The 23,279-nt window shown below is 39.6% G+C and overlaps 1 protein-coding gene across 4 annotated transcripts in view; it reads right to left on the bottom strand.

Moving 5' to 3' along the window:
- Window positions 1-23,279, bottom strand: part of WDR7 (WD repeat domain 7) — a 371,332-nt gene that overhangs the window by 261,625 nt on the left and 86,428 nt on the right. For all 4 annotated transcript variants that reach the window (XM_047697076.1, XM_047697077.1, XM_047697079.1 and 1 more), the window contains exon 15: window positions 612-1,381. In XM_047697076.1, coding sequence (XP_047553032.1) covers window positions 612-1,381 — 770 coding nt within the window. The remainder of the gene's footprint in view (window positions 1-611; window positions 1,382-23,279) is intronic.

Here is a 23,279-nt window from a genome sequence, read left to right on the forward strand (position 1 = left end):
GTATTTGATTTTTTTAACATTTCTCAATATGATCAACTCTCAATAAAGGATAATAAAACCACAGTTTAAAAAGTTGCCTTCATGACTTCTAAAAAATAGATAATAACAAATCAGGTTCAATATTCATGAAATATTAAAATAATACTCTCTTACAATTAAAAAAAGTTTTCTCTCTCCCAACTGAAGAATTCTGACAAAATTCTCACAAAATTCTGAAGCTAATTACTAAACACCTATCATTCATTACATATAAGTCATAAAGAAGCACTTCAACCAAATATAACACTTTGAATTAAATGTCAATGCAAACTTTAAGTAGATACAATTCTAAGATTATATTCTAAGAGCTAGTCCCTAACTCACTTACTTTACCTGAATTGAGCTACTCAGTTTAAATAACTATGTAGTATGTTTGAATAAAGATTAAACATGCTTTAAATCATGCATGTTGTGTTTTAAAATTTCAAGGGGAAACACTGAGATGACACAAAAATGCTAAGGTGGGCAGAACCAAAAAAATAAAAGTACTAAACAGAAAAATAAAAGAGGTTTCATGCTTTTTTTTTTCCCCCCTGAAATGTGAGAATAAAATCAAACTATCATGGTCACACCTGGTAGGACCCTTCTTCATATGATCACCAATAAAAGTTGCATTAGTCATACTCATTAACGTATTTGCCAAAGATATGATAGACAGGAGATGCTGTGTAGTGACGGCTCGGGACACTCCGTAAGTTCCCTTTCCAACGCTCTCGGTCGCTGGCAGCTTCCTTCCTACTTCTGCCTTCCCATGTGACAGTTTCCGGGCAGGCTGATTATAACCAGGAAGCATCAGGGACATATGACCTCCTCTGGAGAGGAGACCGAAAGATACTGTGCAATGCGGTTTCAGCATTCCAAGGCGATCAAGGCAAACTTCATCCAGAACTTCATTTAAACCCCAGGCATGGAGACACGACATGAACAATTTTGCAGTGTCCATCGTTAAATTATATTCTAATAGCGTCAATGGCTTAGATTTGCTGGACCGATACTCCGGATCGCTTTCTTCTCTTCTCTGCCTCATCATCTCCTCGTCCTCCTCTTCATCATCAAGGAGATGTTCCTTTATGTTCTCTTTGATAGTTTCTTTCACTTGCTGGAAGAGAACTGCTGCTCGTTTTCCAGTTAGAAAAGAGCCCCCTTTGTCTGAACTGCCAGATGCTTTTTGCAAATTCTCTGGGGAAATAAGAGCAGTATTCGGCCTAGAGGCTTCTTCAGTCAGGAGCTGAATAATCAACGCTTCCACATCAAAGAAAAGCACATGTATGTCCGGGTCTGTTAGGTTCGTCTTTATTGCTTGAACCATCAGGGAGTTATGAGAATATTTAGGCAAATTTCCCTGCAAAAAAACATTTTAAAAAAATGGTCATAATTACAAAGTGTTTAATTGCATACATTCACGGATGAGCAATACACAGAGGAACTTGAATGCATATTCAGTACCTCTACCATTAAGAGTAACGCACGAACTGCACCAATCAGCAGCATATAAAAAATGTGAATTTATGAGGATTTTATGCTGAAACAATTATAAAATGGTCAATTATTTAAAAACAAAAAAAAATTTGTTGTTGAGGCACAGAGTCCTTTTACTCATAGAAGAGACTAAAATTTCAGTAACCTCTATGCAAATTCTCTGAGAATGAAATACTGGTCCACCTGAAAGAAAAATCCATTTATCACCACGACTCGTCCCTAAAAGTTGCTGTACCATCAAATCCCTCCTCTTTCCACGTTCCCTTCACTCTCTCCCTATTCACAGATTCTTTTCCCTCAGTACAGAACTTGCTCAGGTCTACTTAGATTCTCACAAAGAGTGTTATCCTTTGACCGTGCCCCCTCTTCTACAGATCTCTCTCCTCCTCTACTGCCTCTTTTAGCCCAATGTAGAGAAAGTAGGAGGCTAATCCAAGGAAACTCTCAGTCCTGCTTTTCCTTGAGCTCTCTGCAGTATCTGACATCGTTATTTTTGCTGGGGGAATGAGAGAAAAGCATAAAGAAAAAAAATTAAAAGCCACCTCTCCCAGCTTCCCTTCCTGGTGAGCCTTCTAATTCTGACCACCCTTCACAGCTGTCAGCTGCCCTGAAAACTCATCCTTCCTCCTACGTTGGGACTGACACCTGTGGCTCCCTAATTTCCATCATCGCCAGACCAGCCTCCTGGAGTTTCAATCCTCTACTTAACAACTGCTTGTATCTAGATGTCCCATAGCACCTCATAGTCAATGTGTCCCGATGTCCATGTGCCTACCAGGCTGTCAGTGGAGAATCCTTCCTCTTCCATTCTATCCCACCTATCACTGTTACCTCATCTGGACCCTTATTTCCTAGTCTCTCCTTACTCCAACATAACTTCACAGAGCCACAAGACTTCTTTCTGAAGCACAAATACAGTCACATCACTCTTCCGCCAAAAAGCAGCCATTATCAGGGGTTATAAAGAGAAATGGAAAATACAGATTAAAAACTAAATCAAAATACAGGTGAATATATCTGATCTCAAGATGAGAAAGAGCTTTCCAAACATACTTAAATTTAAGATTCACTACTATAAAATTCACTACTGTAAAAATATTAAAAGGCAAATAAGAAATAGGAAAATGTGCTAGAAATAAGACTGAGTTACAATCTATATAAATATGTCTTAAAATCAGTGAGAAAAATACTAATGCCCAAATAAGAGGGAGAATACCATAAAGATCAAGGACAATTCGCAGTAAAAGAAACAAAGAGTCAACAAATATAGGAGAAAACCAGCTCAAACTAGTTGTCAAGGAAATAACTGTTAAAATAACTACAAGATACCATTTATAAAATTAGCACACAGTAAACACTAAAAACTACTTATCCAGGACTACAATGGAAGTCAAACCCACACACTGCAGGCGTGAATTTAAAAAGCAGCCTTTCAGAAGAGCAATGTAGCAAAATACATTGTGAGACCTTTAGACAGTTTGATCCAGTGCATTTATTTCTAGAACCCTATCCTAAATAGTCAGAAATACAGACATGGATTTATGTACAAAGATGTTCAGTGAAATGGTAGCCATTATTTTAAATTGAAGCCTAAAGAGTCTAACAATAAGGAAACATAAATAATTTAAGTGTAGCCATATAATAAAATAAATACTGCAATCACTACAAATCATACTTTCTGGACACATTTAACTACATGGCAAAATTTCCTGTTCCAATTTTTTTTAAAAGATTTTATTTGAGAAAGAGAGAGAGAAAGAGAGAGAAGGAAAGAGAGACAGAATGAGTCGGGGGAGGAGCAGAGGGAGAGGGAGAAGCAGACTCCCTGCTGGCTTGATCCCAGGACTCTGAGATCATGACCTGAGCAAAGGCAGACACTTAACGGACTGAGCCACCCAGGCACCCCTCCTGTTCCGATTTTAAGTGAGATAAAATCACACACACACACACACACACGCACACACGCGCACACACACATGCACACACGCGCACACACACATGCATGCACACAGAGTATAGTTCTGATTTCATTTATTGAATGCTTAAGTATATACCTGAGCATGATGAGAAACACTGGGAAGAAATACATGAAAATATTGGTCATTACATTTTGTGTTGGAATTACAGACTAGTTTCTTTTTTTTTTTTTTAAGATTTTATTTATTTATTTGACAGAGATCACAAGTAGGCAGAGAGGCAGGCAGAGAGAGAGAGAGAGAGAGAGGAAGGGAAGCATGCTCCCCACTGAGCAGAGAGCAGGATGTGGGGCTCAATCCCAGGACCCTGGGATCATGACCTGAGCCGAAGGCAGAGGCTTTAACCCACTGAGCCACCCAGGTGCCCCCAGACTTGTTTCTTTTTTCTTTATATTTCCCTACATTTCTTAAATGGTATATAGCCATGATATATTATTCTCATAATCAGAAAATAAAGCTTCAGGATAAAATACAAAATCGTTCAGCACAACATTCAAGGCCCATTATGGTCTGATACCAAATATTTTTCCAGCTTTAACAAACTGGCTCTCATACCATAACCATGGTCTCCCACCCATTAATCCTTTTATTTATTCCTTTGCCCAAAATATTCTTCTTTGTTCTATTCTAATCCCTTCTCTTCCACCAAGACCCTAATTCTCCAAAGGAAAGTTAGTCCATAATGATCCAGCTCCCATAAAATTTTATATCTACTATATGTCACAAACATATACACCCTGGCTAGTTGACATAGTTAGGTATTTTACATATTTACATTTTCCTGTACTCTATGGGAACTATGTTTTACTCATCTTGTGTAAGCCTATCAGAGTACATGACAGAATGAACACAGGACATTATAAAAAAAAATACAAAATTATTTTAAATTGCTAATCAACTCTTCAATCATAAAATTGTAATAAATCTCCTTAACTGGTCTCTCTCTTCTGCCTCAATCATCCTCCCATCTGACCATGTTTCTTCCCTAGCTGAAAGGGATACAATGGCATTTTAGAATCCAAGGATACAATCTTTCCAAAGTAAAGACTTCTTTGCAAAGCAAAGTATATTGCTGCCTCCAATTTCATCACAACCCCCATATCTTCTATTAAAGCCCAATGAAATCACTTGTATTTTTTTTTAATTTTCTATTTTTATTTATTTGGGAGAGAGTGAGCACAAAGAGGAGGAAGAGGATGGGCACAAGGAGAAGCTGGGAGCCTGATGTCGGGCTGCGTCCCAGGACCCCAGGATCATGACCTGAGCAGAAGGCAGATGCCTAACCAACTGAGCCACCCAGGTGTCCCTAAAACACTTGTATCTTCCAGAACCATGCAGTGTCACATGTTTGGGCCTTTGCTTATACCAGGATGATGTTCCTTTCTCATTCTTCGCACAACCCCTCAAGTCATACTTTACCCATCCTTGGAGAAGCATTTCCTATTAATTAGACCTTCTGTGGTGATCATTTCATAATATATACAAATACAAATCATCATGTTGTAAACCTGAAACTAATGTAATGTTGTATGTCAATTATATCTCAATTAAAGAAAAATGTAAAAAAAAAAGTCTCAAGTAGCTGCTCTTCCAAAAATCATTGCCATAATTATTACTAATTCTGCCTCCTTTGCTTAAATCTCTGTTCTGAACTGAATCATGTTTAAAGGAAGGTAGGAAATAATTTCTAAATCCCAGCTTAAGAACCTAAAGAATGTAGGTAATATAAATTAATATTCTACAAAATATGATTTTAAAAAGTCAAGACTTTCTGAATTTCATTCCCGTATTTAATTCATTTGTTACACATTTGCCTGTGTTTGTGCAAGACACTGGAGATACAAAGACTAACAAGATGATTTTCCGGTAATGGAACTCAAACCTCACAGATACATAATGGTATGTAAAGACACCATGACAATGTAGTAAGAATGGTGCTTTGAAGAAAGGAAGATTGCAAGATATAATAAGGGACACAGCAGAGAAAGCACCAACTCTACCCTGGGTGAGCCTCTACGAAGGGGTAACTATGAAAGGGCAGACAGAGAGCAAAATGTGAAAAAGGATAAAGGCAGGAGATGCGACAGGCCAGATGCTAATGAAGCCACAGATGACAAGGGGAAGGAATGTAAGGGTTGGTTCACTGAGAACACAGAGGTTCGCACTAAGGCTTTTGAACTTTATCTTGCAGGCTTGGGAATCACTAAAGCAGTGCTTCTCTCAGAATCATTGAGGCTATTTGTTAAAATACAGGTTCCTGGACCTGATATCAGGCCTGAATCAGTATGCATAGACCTGAATGAATCAGAACCTGCCTAATGAGAACCCCAGACAACTTCAGGCTATAGTACAGCTTGACAACTACCATCTAAAGGCTTTAAAAGAGTGGAATAACATAATCAAATTTAATTTTATAGATGTTTATCTACCAGCAGTGTTGGCCGAGAAGATCAGAGTCATGAATATGAATTGGGAGGAAACAGAAGCCATCCAGATGAGGGAAGATGAAAGTATGCAACAGTACTGAGAATGTAGAAGATGGGATGGGATGAAGAATGTATACATTACCCTTTTATTTTTAACACCACTGCGCTGCATATTTGTTTTTCCAAACGCTGAATATGTAATGTCAAACACTATGCTTAACGCTTTGTACCTACTGACATTAATTTGAATGATAAAGATGTTTATAATACATTATATCTAATATATAATTGATATGAAAATTGATATTGATAGCTACCACATACTAAGTTGCTGCTACGGCCCAGGAATTATTCTTGGCATTACGGTTCGTCAAGTCACAGAAAAAGATAAAACATCATCTTAATATCTACTTTGGGTAGACAGCCATGTCACTATGTTTAGAAAATAGGTTAAAAACAGCATCAGGTAAAATCAAGAGCCCACCACAATACCTTAGTAAATATTGTCTTTCTAGTAAAGATCTACAAAATTCTATTAGGAGAAAGGGAGATCATTACTACCAAAGAATATAAAATCAAACATGTTTGGTAAGGAAATTATTGAGGCAGCAAGAGGGGCTTGAAGAAAAAAGAAGGCAAGAGTGAGGACACAAGGTCAGCTTTTAAGCTCTCCCCTCTGATGTCAACCACATCTGTGCCCCTTTCAGCACCCCAAGATCAGCTCTGGTTCTGTCTCTTTCCGGGAGGTGTGCCAGCAGACAGCCCATGTGCTTGGACAACTGAAAGATTATCCAGTGGCTGGTGCCATGATATCTGGATGTGATTGTGTGTGACTCCTCTTATCACAACCTCTGGGTGCTGCTAATTGTGTCACCATGGAGAAACGGTACCTACGAGCATGCCACAGTCAGAAAAAGAGGGTGAAAGACAGCGATAATAAAGGAAGATGAGAACAGAGGGAGACTGAAGGAAAGAAGGAGAAAATGATTCATCCCCAAGTCCCACACATGACCTGTAACATCGGTCAATGGATTCTACTGACTTAAAGGCTTATTACAACGAAATACAGATACCCAGTAAAGTTGTGAGGGTAGCACTTTAGCTAAACGCATGGAGATGGCAGAGGTGATCACAGGCACGTTTGATCTTCTACTAAGTCACACTAAGATTTAAGAAAAATGAGCAGAAACATCTACCAAACTCCGAGGATCTCTTAGCTCAATCACAAGATATATATATATATATCTAGAACAAACTAATGCACTTGAGTCATCTTATAGTCTTAACAGTTTCATGTACAGGTTACCTAATTCTGGAAATTCTTTAACATTCCTATTAAAGTAGTATGCTTGTTCTGTTAACTTTACTAAGAACATCTGAAATGTGTGTTTGCAAATTCCCTTTCACATTATCATGGCAGAAGCTTAATTCAACAAATACTTGTGGAGTGTCCATTATATACAAGATGCTTAGAAGAAAATAAAGCCTTTGTACTTGCGGCAATTAATTTCAAAACCTACTTGACAAAGGGCAGCAAGAAAAGCTAAATCATAAAATATATTCAAATAAAATTGTCTCAAGTTTGCTAGTAAAACTCAATCATAAATCCAAAAGACACACAATGTACTTTAAAGAGCTAGTAAGACAGATATATTTGACATTTCCATTGTAAGTGCTAATAAGCCTATTAAAATTATATTTTCTGTATATGGGAAAATATGGACTTACCCATTTCAAATACTAAATAAAGAACTGGACTAAAAATATTACAGAAATGCACCAAAAGGAAAAAATTACTGCACTGCTTGCTCATCACTGAAAGCGAACCTGTGGAAATCACATTAAGAGTAGAAGATGAAATTGTATCTCAAGTGAAAAACCCAAGGAAAATGACAGAACTATGATCAAGAGATTAATCCTTATTCAAGCCCGGGTATTTTTCAGCATATGGACACACATACACACCATAAGCAGCACTGCCAGCAACAAGAAAACAACTTACAACCTGCAAAGGAGAAAATGTTGATGTATCCCTGTTACAACATTTATCATTACTATATATTTGAATACATGCTCGGTTAAATCATGTCTGCTCAAACACCCAGTAGCTTTGTCCCCTAAAACCAACGTTATAATGATATTTTAGGCATATGTCATTTTATCTGATGATTTAGAGAAATTTAGAATGCTGGCAATAATTTTACTCTTGCATCATTCACTTCAATGAAGTCCTCATTTTAAAGCTTATTTTTGAGTCAGTTTTTAATGTCATAGTTTTCAGGACTATTTCTAAAGTTACCTAGAAAAATAATTATTTTTCCTGAAAAAGCATGGAGTCCAATCTATAATACCAAATAGTCCAGACTTCTACCTAAACATAAATTTGATTTATGCCAGTGAGCATTAAACACCAGCTGATTTGGGGGTACCTCGGTGGCTCATCCAGTTAAGTGTCTGCTCAGGTCATGATCCTGGATCCTGGGATCAAGCCCTGCATTGAGCTCCCTGCTCAGTGGAGAGTCTGCTTCTCCCTCTCCCTCTGCCTATTCCCTCAGCTTCTGCTCTCTCCCTCTCAAGTAAATAAAATCTTAAAACACCAGCTGATTTTGATGCTAATGTGTAAAGCAGATGAGTAAATAATTAAAAAAAAATCTGAATCTGCTTTGAAACCAGAGATGGGGGATACTAAGACTAGGTAATGTTATATATCTAACATACACACACACACACACACAAACACACACGCTTCTATAAATATCAACGCTGAGTCCTAAAATAATGCATGTGACAAATAATACGTACATACAAATATGTATGTGACAAATAATAATAAAACATTTCACAAAATAATTATTTAGGTGTCATATTTCTAATGCATGATCTTAATAATTTTTTATTTCCTAAGTACAGTATAAAGAACTGGTTTATCACCTAAGAATATTTTGGTAAGAAAAATTAAACAATTTTATTCCTGATTATGGATGGGATATCCTATTGAATAAAAATCTTTAGGGACGCCTGGCTGGCTCAGCCAGTTAACAGTCTGCCTTTGGCTCAGGTCATGCATGATTCCAGACAGATGAGCTGTACATCGGGCTCCCTGCTCAGCTAGGAGCCTGCTTCTCCCTCTGACTGCTGCTCACTCTTCTTGTGTGCTCACTAGCGCAGTCTCTCTATGACAAATGGATAAATAAAATCTTTAAAAAATAAATAAATAAAGATCTTTGGGGTGCCTGGGTGGCTCAGTGTGTTAAGCCTCTGCCTTCAGCTCAGGTCATGATCTCAGGGTCCTGGCATCAAGCCCCGCATTGGGCTCTCTGCTCAGCAGGGAGCCTGCTTCCTCCCCTCTCTCTCTACCTACTTGTTATCTCTCTCTGTGTGAAATAAATAAATAAAATCTTTTTTAAAAATTTAAAATTTTTTTTAAAATAAAAAATAAAGATCTTTAAAAGAACTTCTGGTGCATAATGTTAAATGGGAAAGGTTCGATGAATAAAAACACTGATTTCTTAATGTGCTTTTTTTTTTTTTAAAGATTTTATTTATTTGACAGACAGAGATCACAGGTAGGCAGAGAGGCAGGCAGAGAGAGAGGAAGGGAAGCAGGCTCCCTGCTGAGGAGAGAGCAGATGCGGGGCTCAATCCCAGGATGCTGGGATCATGACCTGAGCTGAAGGCAGAGACTTAACCCACTGAGCCACCCAGGGGCCCCTGTCTTAATGTGCTTTTAAAATATTCTAAAATTAGCCAAGGGAAAACCCCACCACTTACTATAAGAATATATGGTTTTAGTGTTAATGATTTTAAGTACAGTTGATCCCTGGACAACATGGAGGTAAGGGGCACTGATCCCCTTCTCCCCACATGCAGTAGAAAATCTGAGAGTAACTTCTGATTCCCCAAAAACTTAACTACAAACAACCTATTGTTGACCAGAAGCCTTACCATTAACATAGTCAATTAACACATATTTTTGTATATGTATTAGATAGTGTATTCTTATAATAAAGAGAGCTAGAAAAAAAATATAGACAAAATGTTTACAAGACTACACAGCATTGAAAAAAAAATCCACATATAAATGGACACGTACAGTTCAAACCCGTGCTGTCAACTGTATTAGAAAAAAGGAAGGAAAGGAGGGAGAAAAAAAGGGAAACTATCAAGAAAATGTCTAAGACTGAAATAGGTATTTGGTGCCCTCTGCTGTCGTACTGCCGTTACTTAATATTAACAGGGTAACACAGTTCTGAGACTCTATTTAAGTTAAAATTACACAATACACTTATCTTAAATATTTGATTTTGGAGCAGAGATTTTATGATGGCATGGATGACAATATACTCAGAGCTGATATTATTTCACTTCCTTCCATGTGTTTTCATTAACAAGTATATTAAAAAGCCTAAACCAAAAAAGGATATTTCAGAGGTTTTAAGATTTAATACTAAACAATTTAAGTCACATGACATAAAATGTAAATTACTCAAAAGTTAAGTATACGTATTAAATATAAACACTTCGGTCATGCCTGCTATAGAGATAATATCTTCTAAAGATATTTCTACAGGCCATGTCTTACTGGATAATGTTTGAATACTAATAATATCCAAATGGTATTAATATATTAAGAGATTAGAAGATTAATATATTAAGGCTCCATAATACCGGCACAAAAGAGATTAAGTTGTAACTCTTCCCAAATAGCCAAGTCACCAAAATCACAAGACCAGGAGCCCTGGGGGCTGGGGCACCCCCACTCCTCCATTAGACAAGCCTTTATATGACTCACTTAAGGTCCACTGCACCAATTCATCTCTGTTTCCTAAACAGAAGAGAGATGCTGCAAACAGTGAACAGTTAACACATCCTATTCCCTTCACTGGTAAAACTGGGACAATAAAACCCAGCTCATTTTATCTCAAATGAATGTTAAAGACACATGTGAAAACAATGGATCATTATGCCTCCATCAGAAAGGATGAATTACCCAACTTCTGTATCAACATGGACAGGACTGGAGGAGATTATGCTCAGTGAAATAAGTCAAGCAGAGAGAGTCAATTACCATATGGTATCACTTGTGGAGCATAAGGAATAACACGGAGGACATAGGGAGATGGAGAGGAGAAGTGAGTTGGGGGATATCAGAGGGGAAGACAAACCATGAGAGACTATGGGCTCCAAGAAACAAACTGAGGGTTTTGGAGGGGAGGAGGATGAAGGCTGGGTGAGCCTGGTGTGGGTACTAAGGAGAGCACAGATTGCATGGAGCACTGGGTGTGGTGCATAAATAATGAATTTTGGAACACTGAAAAAAAATTAAATTAAAAAAGAAAATAACTGAAGGAGAGAAAAGAAAGAAAGAAAAAAAGAAAGAGAGCAGGAAGGAGGGAGGAAAGGAAAAAAGAAAAGGAAAGAAAGAAACTGTTAAAAAAAAAAAAAGTGCTCCTAGGCTAATGCATCCTCCTGGGTATTCCAAACCCTTCACACATTTGTGAATGAAAGGAAATGAGAGGATATTCTGGGAAGTCAACTTGCTAAAAGAAAAGTTAAGACTAATAATGGCAAAATGAACAGGAGAAAAGAAAACAGCTTTAATCCACCCAGGGTCACACTGGTGAACAATCTCCAATGTCAGAAATACACTCAAGCAGATTCTAACCTGTTTTTAACCCTCTTCTCTCAGGGCTTCCTATGCCCTCTCTGCCCACTCACTGTCCCCACCCACAGCGGTACAGTGTTTTCTCTGCCTGGGATGCTCTTTCCCCATTTTGCCTTTTGGTATCAAGCCTCCACACGAATGACTCTCTTCAGAAAAGCCTTCCCAACACCTCATCAGGTCAGCCACCTCCCGAGGGCTCTCTCCCACTTGGCTCCTGCCTACCTTGGGGAATATAAAGCTCACCACGATGAACAACTCCCCCCTCTCCCTCATGAGAGCAGGAACCCCTGGACACCAGGACGGGCTGGGTTTAGAAGTGATTCATGCTCTCTTCAGCTGTGCTAGCTCGGGGCCCAGCTTACAGCACGCACTCAAGGTGTGCTGAATGAATGAAATCAGGCTATCATTCAATCAAGAGCATGAAGCTAGTGTGTGCTGAATACCTATTGTGTGAAATAAATGTGTGAAAACACGTTGCCATCTGACTTCATTACAACCTTATTACCTCCCTTTTAAAGCTAAAAACAGATGGAAAGCAAGAGCTTAAGCCAGTCACACGGATCGTAGAGCTAGTCGATGCTTAGAACACAGAAGTCAGGGTCCAGACTTCAGGGTATCAAGAGCTTCTCAGCATTAGTTTTGTAAAGATTCTAGAGATGAGGGGTGGCGGAGACGAGTCCACTCCATATTAATCAACGCTCAAATTCTGGGTTATTCACAGTGATTCAATGAACAGTTTTTGCCAGGCACTAGAACTACAAGCTGGACTCTCTCCGATAGTCCCATGAGGAGCTCTTAGTCGGATACAGAGCAGCACTTCTCAGCCAGGGGTGACCTACTCCTCACCCTCAAAGGACATCTGGCACCGTCTGGAGACATGACTGTGAGTCACAAGTGGGCGAAGGTGCTAATGGCATCTCGAGGGTAGAGGCTGGGGATGCCGCTGCACAAGCCACAGGGTACCAGACGGACCACAGAACAAAGAATGATCCAGCCCCAAATGTCAGCGGTGCTGAAGTTAAGAAACCCTGACACACAGAAACACACATGTAAACGAATACATGTCCTTGTTCCCAGGTACTGGCACCAAAGAAGTAGTACAGGGACAGAAACCTAAAGCAAATGCCAGACGGTCAGAGAAGATCCAAATGATTGCTAGACTTGGCAGCATTACCTGAAAACTTCAGGACCCTCTGCAGAGACAGTGGTCACAGAACTGAGGCTCGTGGGAGCACCGAGGGTCAGCCGGGCGAGTGGGAGCTAGCCATGGAGGGGGTGAAGGAGACACGGGTATTCTGGGCCCAGCAATGAGCAAATACTACACTTATTGAATACAGACTGGAGAACCAAGCTACAGTGCTCTGTGGAAAGCTGAAATCCTGATTTATGCTGACAAATCCCCTCTTTCTTTTTTCTACACACTCTTTGCAGACTTCTACCTGCCCTGAGAAAATATCACTCTCACCAAGGCTATCTATTGCCGGGTGTGAGTGTAAGTACAAAAAATAAGCATCTTCATACAAACTAAGAGAAAGATGTGTGGACCACCACAGAAATAGATACACATGGTAAGGAATTCCAACCACAACCCCTACAACCAATCACGCTTCCTATCCTCAGACACTGCAATAAACTACCTCCCAGAGATGACCGCCTGATTAATCCACTTCCAACCAAGGTGAACTGTAGGGCCTGCAAACCATGACATACAAATCACCTTATGAATGTCATATGGGAAAAGTTCTTTTAAACTTTAAAATCATTGTCACTGGCGCAAAGCCCCAACGGCCACCCCTCATTCTGGAAGATCTCACCATTCACATGGGTCAGTGATTTTCAACTTATGGTCTGTAGCCCTGGGTGGACGAAGGATGTCCTAATGGATATAAAAGGATTTGAAGTTCTAGGGCAAATGACACAATGTTAAACATGGAGCCGTGAGAGTAATAAAGTGAGTTACTATGGTTACATGGGCTAATTATGATACAGGTGTTAGTTTTATATGTTACTATTTATAATTTGAAGTTAGTAGAGGACTACAGCTTTCCATACTTTCAGGACTGAACTTAGATGTCACACAATCACAAAATGCAGAGTATTGGTACAAAGATTCTACTGCTTATAAACGTATGAATTGCCCATAAAGGAGATGTTTTGAGATCAGCACACCCTAAGTGTTGGTTTTCAACTGCTGTTATTCTTGCTTTTATTTTTATTTTTTTTTAAAGATTTTATTTATTTATTTGACAGAGAGAAATCACAAGTAAGCAGAGAGGCAGGCAGAGAGAGAGGAGGACGCAGGCTCCCCGCTGAGCAGAAAGCCCGATGCGGGGCTCGAACCCAGGACCTGGGATCATGACCTGAGCCGAAGGCAGCGGCTTAACCCACTGAGCCACCCAGGCGCCCCTATTCTTGCTTTTAAATAAGTTCCCATTAGTTTGGTTATTTGTTTTGGGGTTTTATTTGCATCAATAATGTTTTGCACTATTATTTTCTAAGAACAAGAGTAAGACATGTTTGAGCCTTACTGTTTGTTCCGCAATCAGCGGGCCAGGAGGGACTGCCCTCTCTTCTCTGAGCACTCACCCGGTGAAAAGCAGGAAGTACCTGGAAAGTGGGCTTCAGGGTCTTTTGTGCCAAAGATGGAAACCATACTTGCCCTCCCAACTCTGGAGCAGTCTCAGCTCCAGCCCACTTCACCTGAATGCGTCCTCACCCCAGAAGTCTTAAGTGTTAGTATCTCCACACTGATCACAATCTTCTCTAGTTCCAGACCTCCCACCGTACCTGCTCTTTAACTTTCCAGAGCAGTGGTCCGCACACTGCTGCACATCAGTCACCTGGGGAACTTTAACATCCCCAGTGCACAGGCTGCATGCCCACGGATTCAATCACAAAGCCCATGAGAAGAAGCCAGACACCAGTAGTTTTTAAAGATCTCCAGATGATCTCAATTTGCACCAGTTTGGAAACCATTATCATAGAGGCATTCAATCCCTGCATTCCACAATTTTGTCAAAAACTATCAGCCTCATCCCCTTTTGCACTCCTTCCCTAAAAAGGCTGGAACCTTTGGTTAGTCATATCAATCTCTTACAACTACATCCTCAATGTCCTTTATCCTCTGAATTATAAAACTGCAATTCAGGACCAGTGGCAAAATTTACCTTCTACTTTTTCCTGTATCTTTTACTACAGCTAAATACAACCCATAACAACTACAAACTCACAGTCAATCCTCCTACCCCTGATTTCCCCCGTCTCCCCCATCTCTACCCCTCCATCATGTCCCTACCCGGGTTCTTGCTCCCCATAGACAATCTTACCTACAGCCTCTTGGAAAAACGTGAAGGTTTTAGGAATGTTCTCTCTTCGATTTCCACCCACTACACGCAGAAACATGTATCTACCCAGACATCCAGTCTGCCCTCCCTCTCTTCAATTTCAGAAAATAAAGTCTTTCTCCTCCAGGTCAAAGCCAACTGCCTTCCCTCAGTCTTTGAAATCTGCCACCCTCTCATTCTTGGGAAGCTAGCTTCATCAATTACCTCCTCCCTATGCTAATCTAGAATGTTCCCCTCTCTACTGGCTCTTTAACCCTAATCCACAGACATTCTCACCCCTTGCAAACTGCTTCTTCCTCTGGCAATTCTTTCTCCTTTCCTTCTCAAACTTTTTTTTTTTTTTAAAGATTTTATTTATTTATTTGACAGAGAGAGCACAAGCAGGCAGAGAGGCAGGCAGAGAGAGAGAGGAGGAAGCAGGCTCCCCGCTGAGCAGAGAGCCCGATGCGGGGCTCGATCCCAGGACTCTGAGATCATGACCTGAGCCGAAGGCAGCGGCTTAACCCACTGAGCCACCCAGGCGCCCTCCTTCTCAAACTTTTTGAAAGTATTCTACATTTGCTGTTTCTATTTTCACACTTCCTGTTCACTCCTGAACCCACCACACTCAAGCTTCTGGACATCCTAAGGAGCAATTCTGGAAAAGGGTACTCATGACGTCACTGACAATCATATTTCAACCCCTCCAATAGCGAACATTTGCTGCATTTGATACGACTAATCACTCTCTACCCTTCTTGAAATTCTTGATCCCCTCAGTTGGCAACTCAGCACATTCTCCTGGTTCTCCTCAAACTCTTCACACTTGGAATTGTTTCCACTTCCTCCCCTAAAGTTAGTATCCCAAGAGTCTATCTCAGCCCATTTGCTTCCTCTGAATAATCTCATGGCCTTCCATGGTTTTAAATACCAGATGTCCATTGGAGATCCCTCAGTCCGTATATCCAATACCACACCCCTCCATCATATACAGAGCAACTCATCATCATCCCGCACAAAACCTATTCCTATGTTTGGTATCACACTTGATAAAGCCAATTTCTATTCAATCACCCAATCAGAAAACCTGTGAGTTAACCTCACTCACCACCTGCACCTAATTAATCACTAGATCCTGCCAAATACCACTTGCACACAATTCTTGAATTTAAACTCTCCTCTACATTCCCTTGTATCTGTTGCACATATTTGCTTTCATACGAAATTCTTTTTGAAGGAAGAAATCTAATGTGATTTTGTTTTTTCTTTTAAATGTGAAAGCCACAGAGGTAAAAGATAAAGTTTAAGCACCTTCCCATGGTAAGCATGGACTGGCCTCATTTCACACCACTTCCTGTCTCTCCTCTCTTCAATCTTCCAGCCATGCTGAACACACATCATATTCCCCACTTCTCTCTTTGCATCTGCCATGCTAGAACATACTGCCACCCACCTCCATCCATCACCTGGACTACGTTCTACTCATTCTTCAACGTCCCCTCCTCCAAGAAGCCAATCCTGATCACCTCAGGCTAGTCCAGGTCTCTGCAATACTTTCTGCATTTCTCAGCCATCTCACTCACTCCTCAGCATTGTATTTATCTGATTATATTTCCTGAGGGTAAATATCATGTCTTATTCATTTTGGCTCTCCAGGGCCAAACACAGTACCTAGTAGTCAATAAATGTTTACTGAACTAGACTGATTCGATTATTTTCTAACAGAGGCTATAAAAGTCAAGAAGTTTGAAAATCTTTTATATAGTCTAATAAAGAACAGATATTTCAAGCATATTAGAAGAAATTATTTCTTACCCAAGGTACTAACACATTAGTATTTAGCTACAAATCTTTATATTTTTATCAAGTGACTTCAAAATACCTTCAAGTTCCCAAATAAGAGTTAAATATAAAGTATCACACACAAGGGCTAGAAAGATCTGGCTGTTGAGAAGGTCATAGGGTTAAATCTATCTACTATTCCTATTCTCTCAGCAGTCTGCCATTTGATTTATTACATGAGATGATAAAAGGAATTTCTCCTTTGTTGTATCTCACATACTTTGCACAACAATCTGAATTTTTCTCAGGTACACTGTGGTTTGTTAAAGTACTTCCAAGGAGAAACAAAAGTGTTCTGAATATAAAACCATCACAGAATAAGACTTTTTTCTTGGTTCAAAATAATATGAAGAATTAAATTTAATATGAACTATGAATTCCATTCGTAAGTCCCCCGAACACCTATTATGTGCAAGACAGAGGGCCAATAAGGCACTAGAGCTATGGGAGCTAGAAGAGAGCTCCTTCGTATATGTCTTTATTTGATGGTGTTATGTAATGAGCACAGTAAATGTGGTCCTAATTTATGGATCCTTTAAAAAAGGGAAGAATTTAAAATCCTGTAATCATCAAAAAATGTAGTAAGTTCAATTAAATATGTAGTTAGTTTTGAAAGTTTAGTTTTATTCCTTAACAGTAACTTAAAACTCTTTACTCCTTACTCTGGAACAGGAGAAAAAGTTGGTACAAAAATAACCTGAGTTGGAAATCTTCAAAGTAGTCATTTGAAACTTGATGAAATATCCACACATGATGCAGATATACATGGGTGCGTGCGCACACACACACACACACAGAGGAGCGCACATGCATTCACAACCTACATATAGTGTACTCGCTTATGTGTGTGAGAGTATGCTGCATGTGAGGTAAATATAAAGAGAGGATAAGAGACAACAACCAGAGTTAGGTCATAAAACATGAAAGGAATGTGAACCACAGGAGGAATGATTAATGTAACATGATGAATGAATTGTGGAAGGAGGATGGAGAAAGAAGAAAAGAGGGGAGGAGGAGGGAGACAGGGCAGCTGGACTTCTGTGACCTTCTTTTGATAACAGCAATGTAATAATGTATGTTTAGAAATAGATCCCGATTACCTTACTTATACACCTTTGCCTAATCAATAATATTAAATATTTTAATTTTATATTTCTGGTTCCAAAAGAATCTTAAGTTTATTATTCCTTAAGGAATCTCTTTACCAAAAGCCTCATATTAAATTCTAAAGTTTTCATTCTAGAAATGTCTAGATACCAATTGATAAACAATACAGAGGGAAGAAGTGGCAAAAAAAGAAAAAAAGTCACTGATTATTCAGTGTAGACTCTGAAGTAATTCTCTCTAACCACTACGTTGTGACATTGTGGGTGTGGGCAGTAGACGGGTCAATACATGAGGAAAATTCCAGCCCAGACTGAAGGACTCTGTCACCTGCCAGTAGGTTAAGGATGTTCTCACATAAACAGTCTTTTAAATTCAAGCCCACAACAGATCCAGAATAGAGAAAACAAACATTCACAGATGTGCCTCAACTAATTCAATAATAAATATAAAATTAAGATTTAAAAATGAATGTTTAATACTATTTCTCCTTTACTAAATCTCCTTACTGACTCTTACAATTAACATAAAGAATACAGAAACTCAGGGGCACCTGGGTGGCTCAGTGGGTTAAAGCCGCTGCCTTCAGCTTGGGTCATGATCCCAGAGTCCTGGGATCGAGCCCCACATCGGGCTCTCTGCTCAGCAGGGAGCCTGCTTCCTCCTCCTCTCTCTCTGCCTGCCTCTCTGCCTACTTGTGATCTCTGTCAAATAAATTTTTAAAAAAAATTCTTAAAAAAAAAATACAGAAACTCAAAGGGATTCTGAAAAGATCATGGCACTGATGGCAGCATAGTTATTTTATTTTTCCAAATCCTCACATAGAAGCAGAGCAATTAGATAGAATAAACCAAATGTGGGGCATCTGGGTGGTTCAGTGGGTTAAGCCTCTGCCTTCGGCTCAGGTCATGATCCCAGGTTCCTGGGATCGAGCCCTGCGTCAGGCTCTCTGCTCAGCGGAGAGCCTGCTTCCTCCTCTCTCTCTCTCTGTCTGCTTCTCTGCCTACTTGTGATCTCTGTCTGTCAAATAAATTAAAAAAAAAAATCTTTAAAAAAAAAAAAAGAATAAACCAAATGTACTGAGAACATTTTCAACAAAACAAGGTGACAAAATACATCCAGAAATCCCCAAATTCAAGCAGGTGGAAAAACCCACCAACAGCTCCAAGATCTATCTGGTATGTGGCACCTCTGTAGGATGAAGGGAAGGGAAGTAGAAAGATATGTGACAGATCTAATAGGAAAACCCCAAAAAGCTAACCGATATTTACCAGGAAAATAGAGTGGGCCCATTTAAAAACAGCAGCTGACCGTGGGAAAGGTTTAGCCATCTCCCCAGCAAGGGAATGCAAGGGCCCTCAGTAACAAGGTCTGAGGGGCTGGCACATGGCGGTCCCCGTCCACGTGCAACACGGCTGCGTCAGGGCTGCCTTCAGGAAAGGGCCCCAGGGATGAGAAACTGCTAAGAATGCCATCAAAACTGACAGGTAATTCCCCCCACCTGAAAAAAAGAGGTGGGGACTGGTGTTGGGAAATGTCAGAAATTGAGCCACCACCTTTTTGAACCACGTGCAACAGAAAAGGAAGTTCTGTGAAGTTAGAAAAACTACCTGAACTAATCTTTCAAAGTCCAGGAAAGATTATTTCGCAAAAAAATAGTAAACAAGAGAAAAGTATTAAGGTCAAATTATGCTAATTAAAAAGAGTAAGAACCAGGAAGGAAAAAACAAACACGCTCAAAAAGCAGATACAATGAATGTACTTATTTCAAAACAAGCTGAAGAACATTTTTAAAATGATAACGCGAAAGGAAAATAAAAATGAGGATTAGGAAAATCAGAAATGAAAGGACTGAACTCAGTAAGAACTAGAAATAAGACAGCACATTAGCAACGAAGCCTCAACTGAAAGAAACACAAGAGTGAAAACATACCAGCAATAATGCCTCAAGAGAAGCAGAAGGTGAAAAAAGGGACAATATTAAGGATAAAAAAGAAATGAAGCTTCTTTCCCTTTGCAGAAAAGGTGCTGACACACCTAAAGAGGCTTGAGCTGTCCAGGAAATTGTTTACATAAAGGGCAAATCGAACAAATAAATACAGATGTCCCCTGACTTATGATTCCTTGACTTTACGATGGGACAAAAGTGACACAGGTTCAGTAGAAACCCTACTTGGAACTGCGAATATGGATCTCGCCCTGGGCCAGCGACATGCCATGGCACCCTCTCCTGTGACAGTAGGCCAAGGTGGTAGTCTCAGCTCCCAGCTGGCCAGCATGCGTGAGGGTCAACAACAGACACAATGACAACCATCTGTGCCCAAAAAGCACTCAGTTTTTCATTTTCAGTGCAGTATTGGATGCATTACACGAGATACGTAATACCGTGATAACTAAGCTTTGTGTGAGAGGATTCTGCCCAATTGCAGGCTAGTATAAGTGTTCTAGGTAAGGATGGCTGAGCTAAGCTATGGTGTTTGGTGGGTCAGATGTTTTGTTTTGTTTTTTTTTTTCACTTAAAAAGGAAAACAATTTTTCATTTTATTTTTAAAACATTTTGTTTTGGGGCGCCTGGGTGGCTCAGTGGGTTAAGCCGCTGCCTTCGGCTCGGGTCATGATCTCGGGGTCCTGGGATCGAGCCCCGCATCCGGCTCTCTGCTCAGCGGGGAGCCTGCTTCCTCCTCTCTCTCTGCCTGCCTCTCTGCCTGCTTGTGATCTCTGTCAAATAAATAAATAAAATCTTTAAAAAAAAAAAAAAACATTTTGTTTTTAAAAATGAGATTGTGAATTTCTTTTTTTTATCTTTATTTTCTTATTTTTTATTTTTTTATAAACATATAATGTATTTTTATCCCCAAGGGCACAGGTCTGTGAAACGCCAGGTTTACACACTTCACAGCACTCACCACAGCACATACCCTCCCCAATGTCCATAAGCCCACCCCCCTCTCCCGACCCCCCTCCCCCCAGCAACCCTCAGTTTGTTTTGTGAGATTAAGAGTCACTTATGGTTTGTCTCCCTCCCGATCCCATCTTGTTTCATTTATTCTTCTCCCATCCCCCCAACCCCCTACGTTGCATCTCCACTTGGTGGGTCAGGTGTATTAAATGCATTTTCAACCTAAGAGATTTCTGCCTAAGAGATTTTCCATTTACAATGGGTTTATTGGGATGTGACCCCATTGTAAGTCATGGAAGACAGTAAATACACTGAAAATAGTGGGAATGAGGTTTCTCACCGTTGGAAAAGAGAGTTACAGTGTAGAAGTTACAGTTACAGGAGAAGAAGCCAGAAGAAACACTGTGGTGTCTGATTAGAGGTGGAGGGAACAGGGTTAACAGATGGTATTTACTATGTTTAGGAAAACAGACGAACACACATGTGTGTATAAATAGACATATATAATCTAGCTCTGTCTCCTGAGACGTCTTGGATGCAATGTCCTCCCAGGAGCAATGAGTACATGCAGCGTCCAGATGTGGTCTCTAATTAGTATCCCCATTAAAGAGAACCACCAATCACGTAGGCACTCAATGAAGTTTATTCCCCTCCTATAGTCAGAGACATTTGTTTTCTTAAGAAAAACCTGACAGCTCACTAAGGTTCCTTTATTTCTTAAAGTCTAGACAACAATTAGTATAATGTAAAATTTTGTTCTAATAACCATTTAAAACAATCAAAAATGAAATCTATATATACTTATAAATATATAATAAATATACAATCAACATATTCTTCTACTAAAATATTCATTCAAGTTTTGGAGTAGAATGTTAAGCAAGTTTAATTGATTCTTCAAAGGTCAGACATATCACAAGGATTTTTCTAAGGCCATAAATGGTTCACTAGACAAGGCCTGGTATCCTGTATATAACGTCATATGGCTTGTCCCTGTCTATACCTTACAGTGCCCTTTTCACAGTGAATCATAAAGTCAATTCAATCAGTATAAAATTTTTTTAGAGTGAATTTTGTAAGCAGAAAACACAGCGCATGTTCTCAGTAGATTATATCTGACTTCTAAATTCCATTCTCTCACCTAGTTACACAGAATACAAAGCTACTGACCTTTGCAAATATAGCCCATTCATTTTTTTTTAAAGGCTTTTGACTAATTAGACAACAGAGAGAGAAATGTAACGTAAGAGATAAATCATCCTGGTCATTTTTCAATTTCTTCAACCTCGTGATCTTTCAATAATCAACTCTGATTGGTACACAATGCCTAAGATATAAAGGTGTCAAACAGAAAATTACACACACTAGGCTTAAGAAATAATTTTCAAGACAGTGAAGGCTTTCTAGCTTCACTAGTAAAATCCCATAGACCCCGAACATCCCCCAAGATCTCCTCACCAAGAACCAATGTCTGTGGCAAATGCCTTATGAGAAAGTTCATCAAAAAGGCCACCTGATATGCTTAGACCATCTCCTTAACATAGTTCTTCGTACATTCCTCAAACCCCATCACCTGCTGTCCATGATTTACTAGCTATGTTTGGTTTACAGATATGCTAATTCCTAGTCCAGGACACGACTTATGCTGGGTATCACACGGCATTAAAATAAAGATAGCTCTGCCTTCAAGGGATTAAAACTACTTCCTTCCTGTTAACAGATATTACAGCCTACTTTGCTCCTCTTCTATTGAATATTACCTTGGTTATATTCAACCCCCTCTCTTTCATCATTACCAGTTAAAAGGAAACAACATTTAGTCAGGGTGAATTTCCCAGTTAACTCTACTATCAACCACCATGTTCTCTGCCATGGCTCCGCCACCTACCTCCTCCACCCATAAAAACATTCAATGAGCTCCTAACAAAGTAAAACTCGGCTCTTACCTCTGCAAACACTGAAGCTACTACTTTGTTTTTAATCCTCCAAAAACAAACGTCTCCCACACTTTCCTGCTCTACTTTATTTCATCCTCATTCTTAGTTCATTGTACTATGATTTCTGACCCAACTAACTCTACCACAGTGGCTCTCCTGAAGATCACCAATGACTTCCCTAGTTACTAACTCCATCCATTTTTGTTCCCCAAGTCTTAATGTTATTCCACATATCTGATCAACTGCTGACCTTTGTTCCCTTTACAAAAATCCATTTTTTGGTTATATGTTTGACCTATGCGATTGCAGGTTACTTGTCCAAGGTCACCCACAGGCAGCAAGTTACAGGAATGTAATTTAAACACAGATATGCCTGTCACCAGAACCCAGGTTCTTTAACCCACTGAGCCACCCAGGCGCCCCTCACCAGAACCCAGGTTCTTAACCACTTCTATGAACTGCTTTTCAAAAATGAAGCAAAGGCTATTCCATGTTGGAACTCCACCCACAACCTTGTTATTAATAATACCATTCCCTGATGCAGGGTGCAGCAAACTATGACGCAGAGGTCAATCCAGCCCATTGCCTA

Source organism: Lutra lutra, chromosome 12 (assembly GCF_902655055.1).
Source record: "Lutra lutra chromosome 12, mLutLut1.2, whole genome shotgun sequence".
Taxonomy (NCBI): domain Eukaryota; kingdom Metazoa; phylum Chordata; class Mammalia; order Carnivora; family Mustelidae; genus Lutra; species Lutra lutra.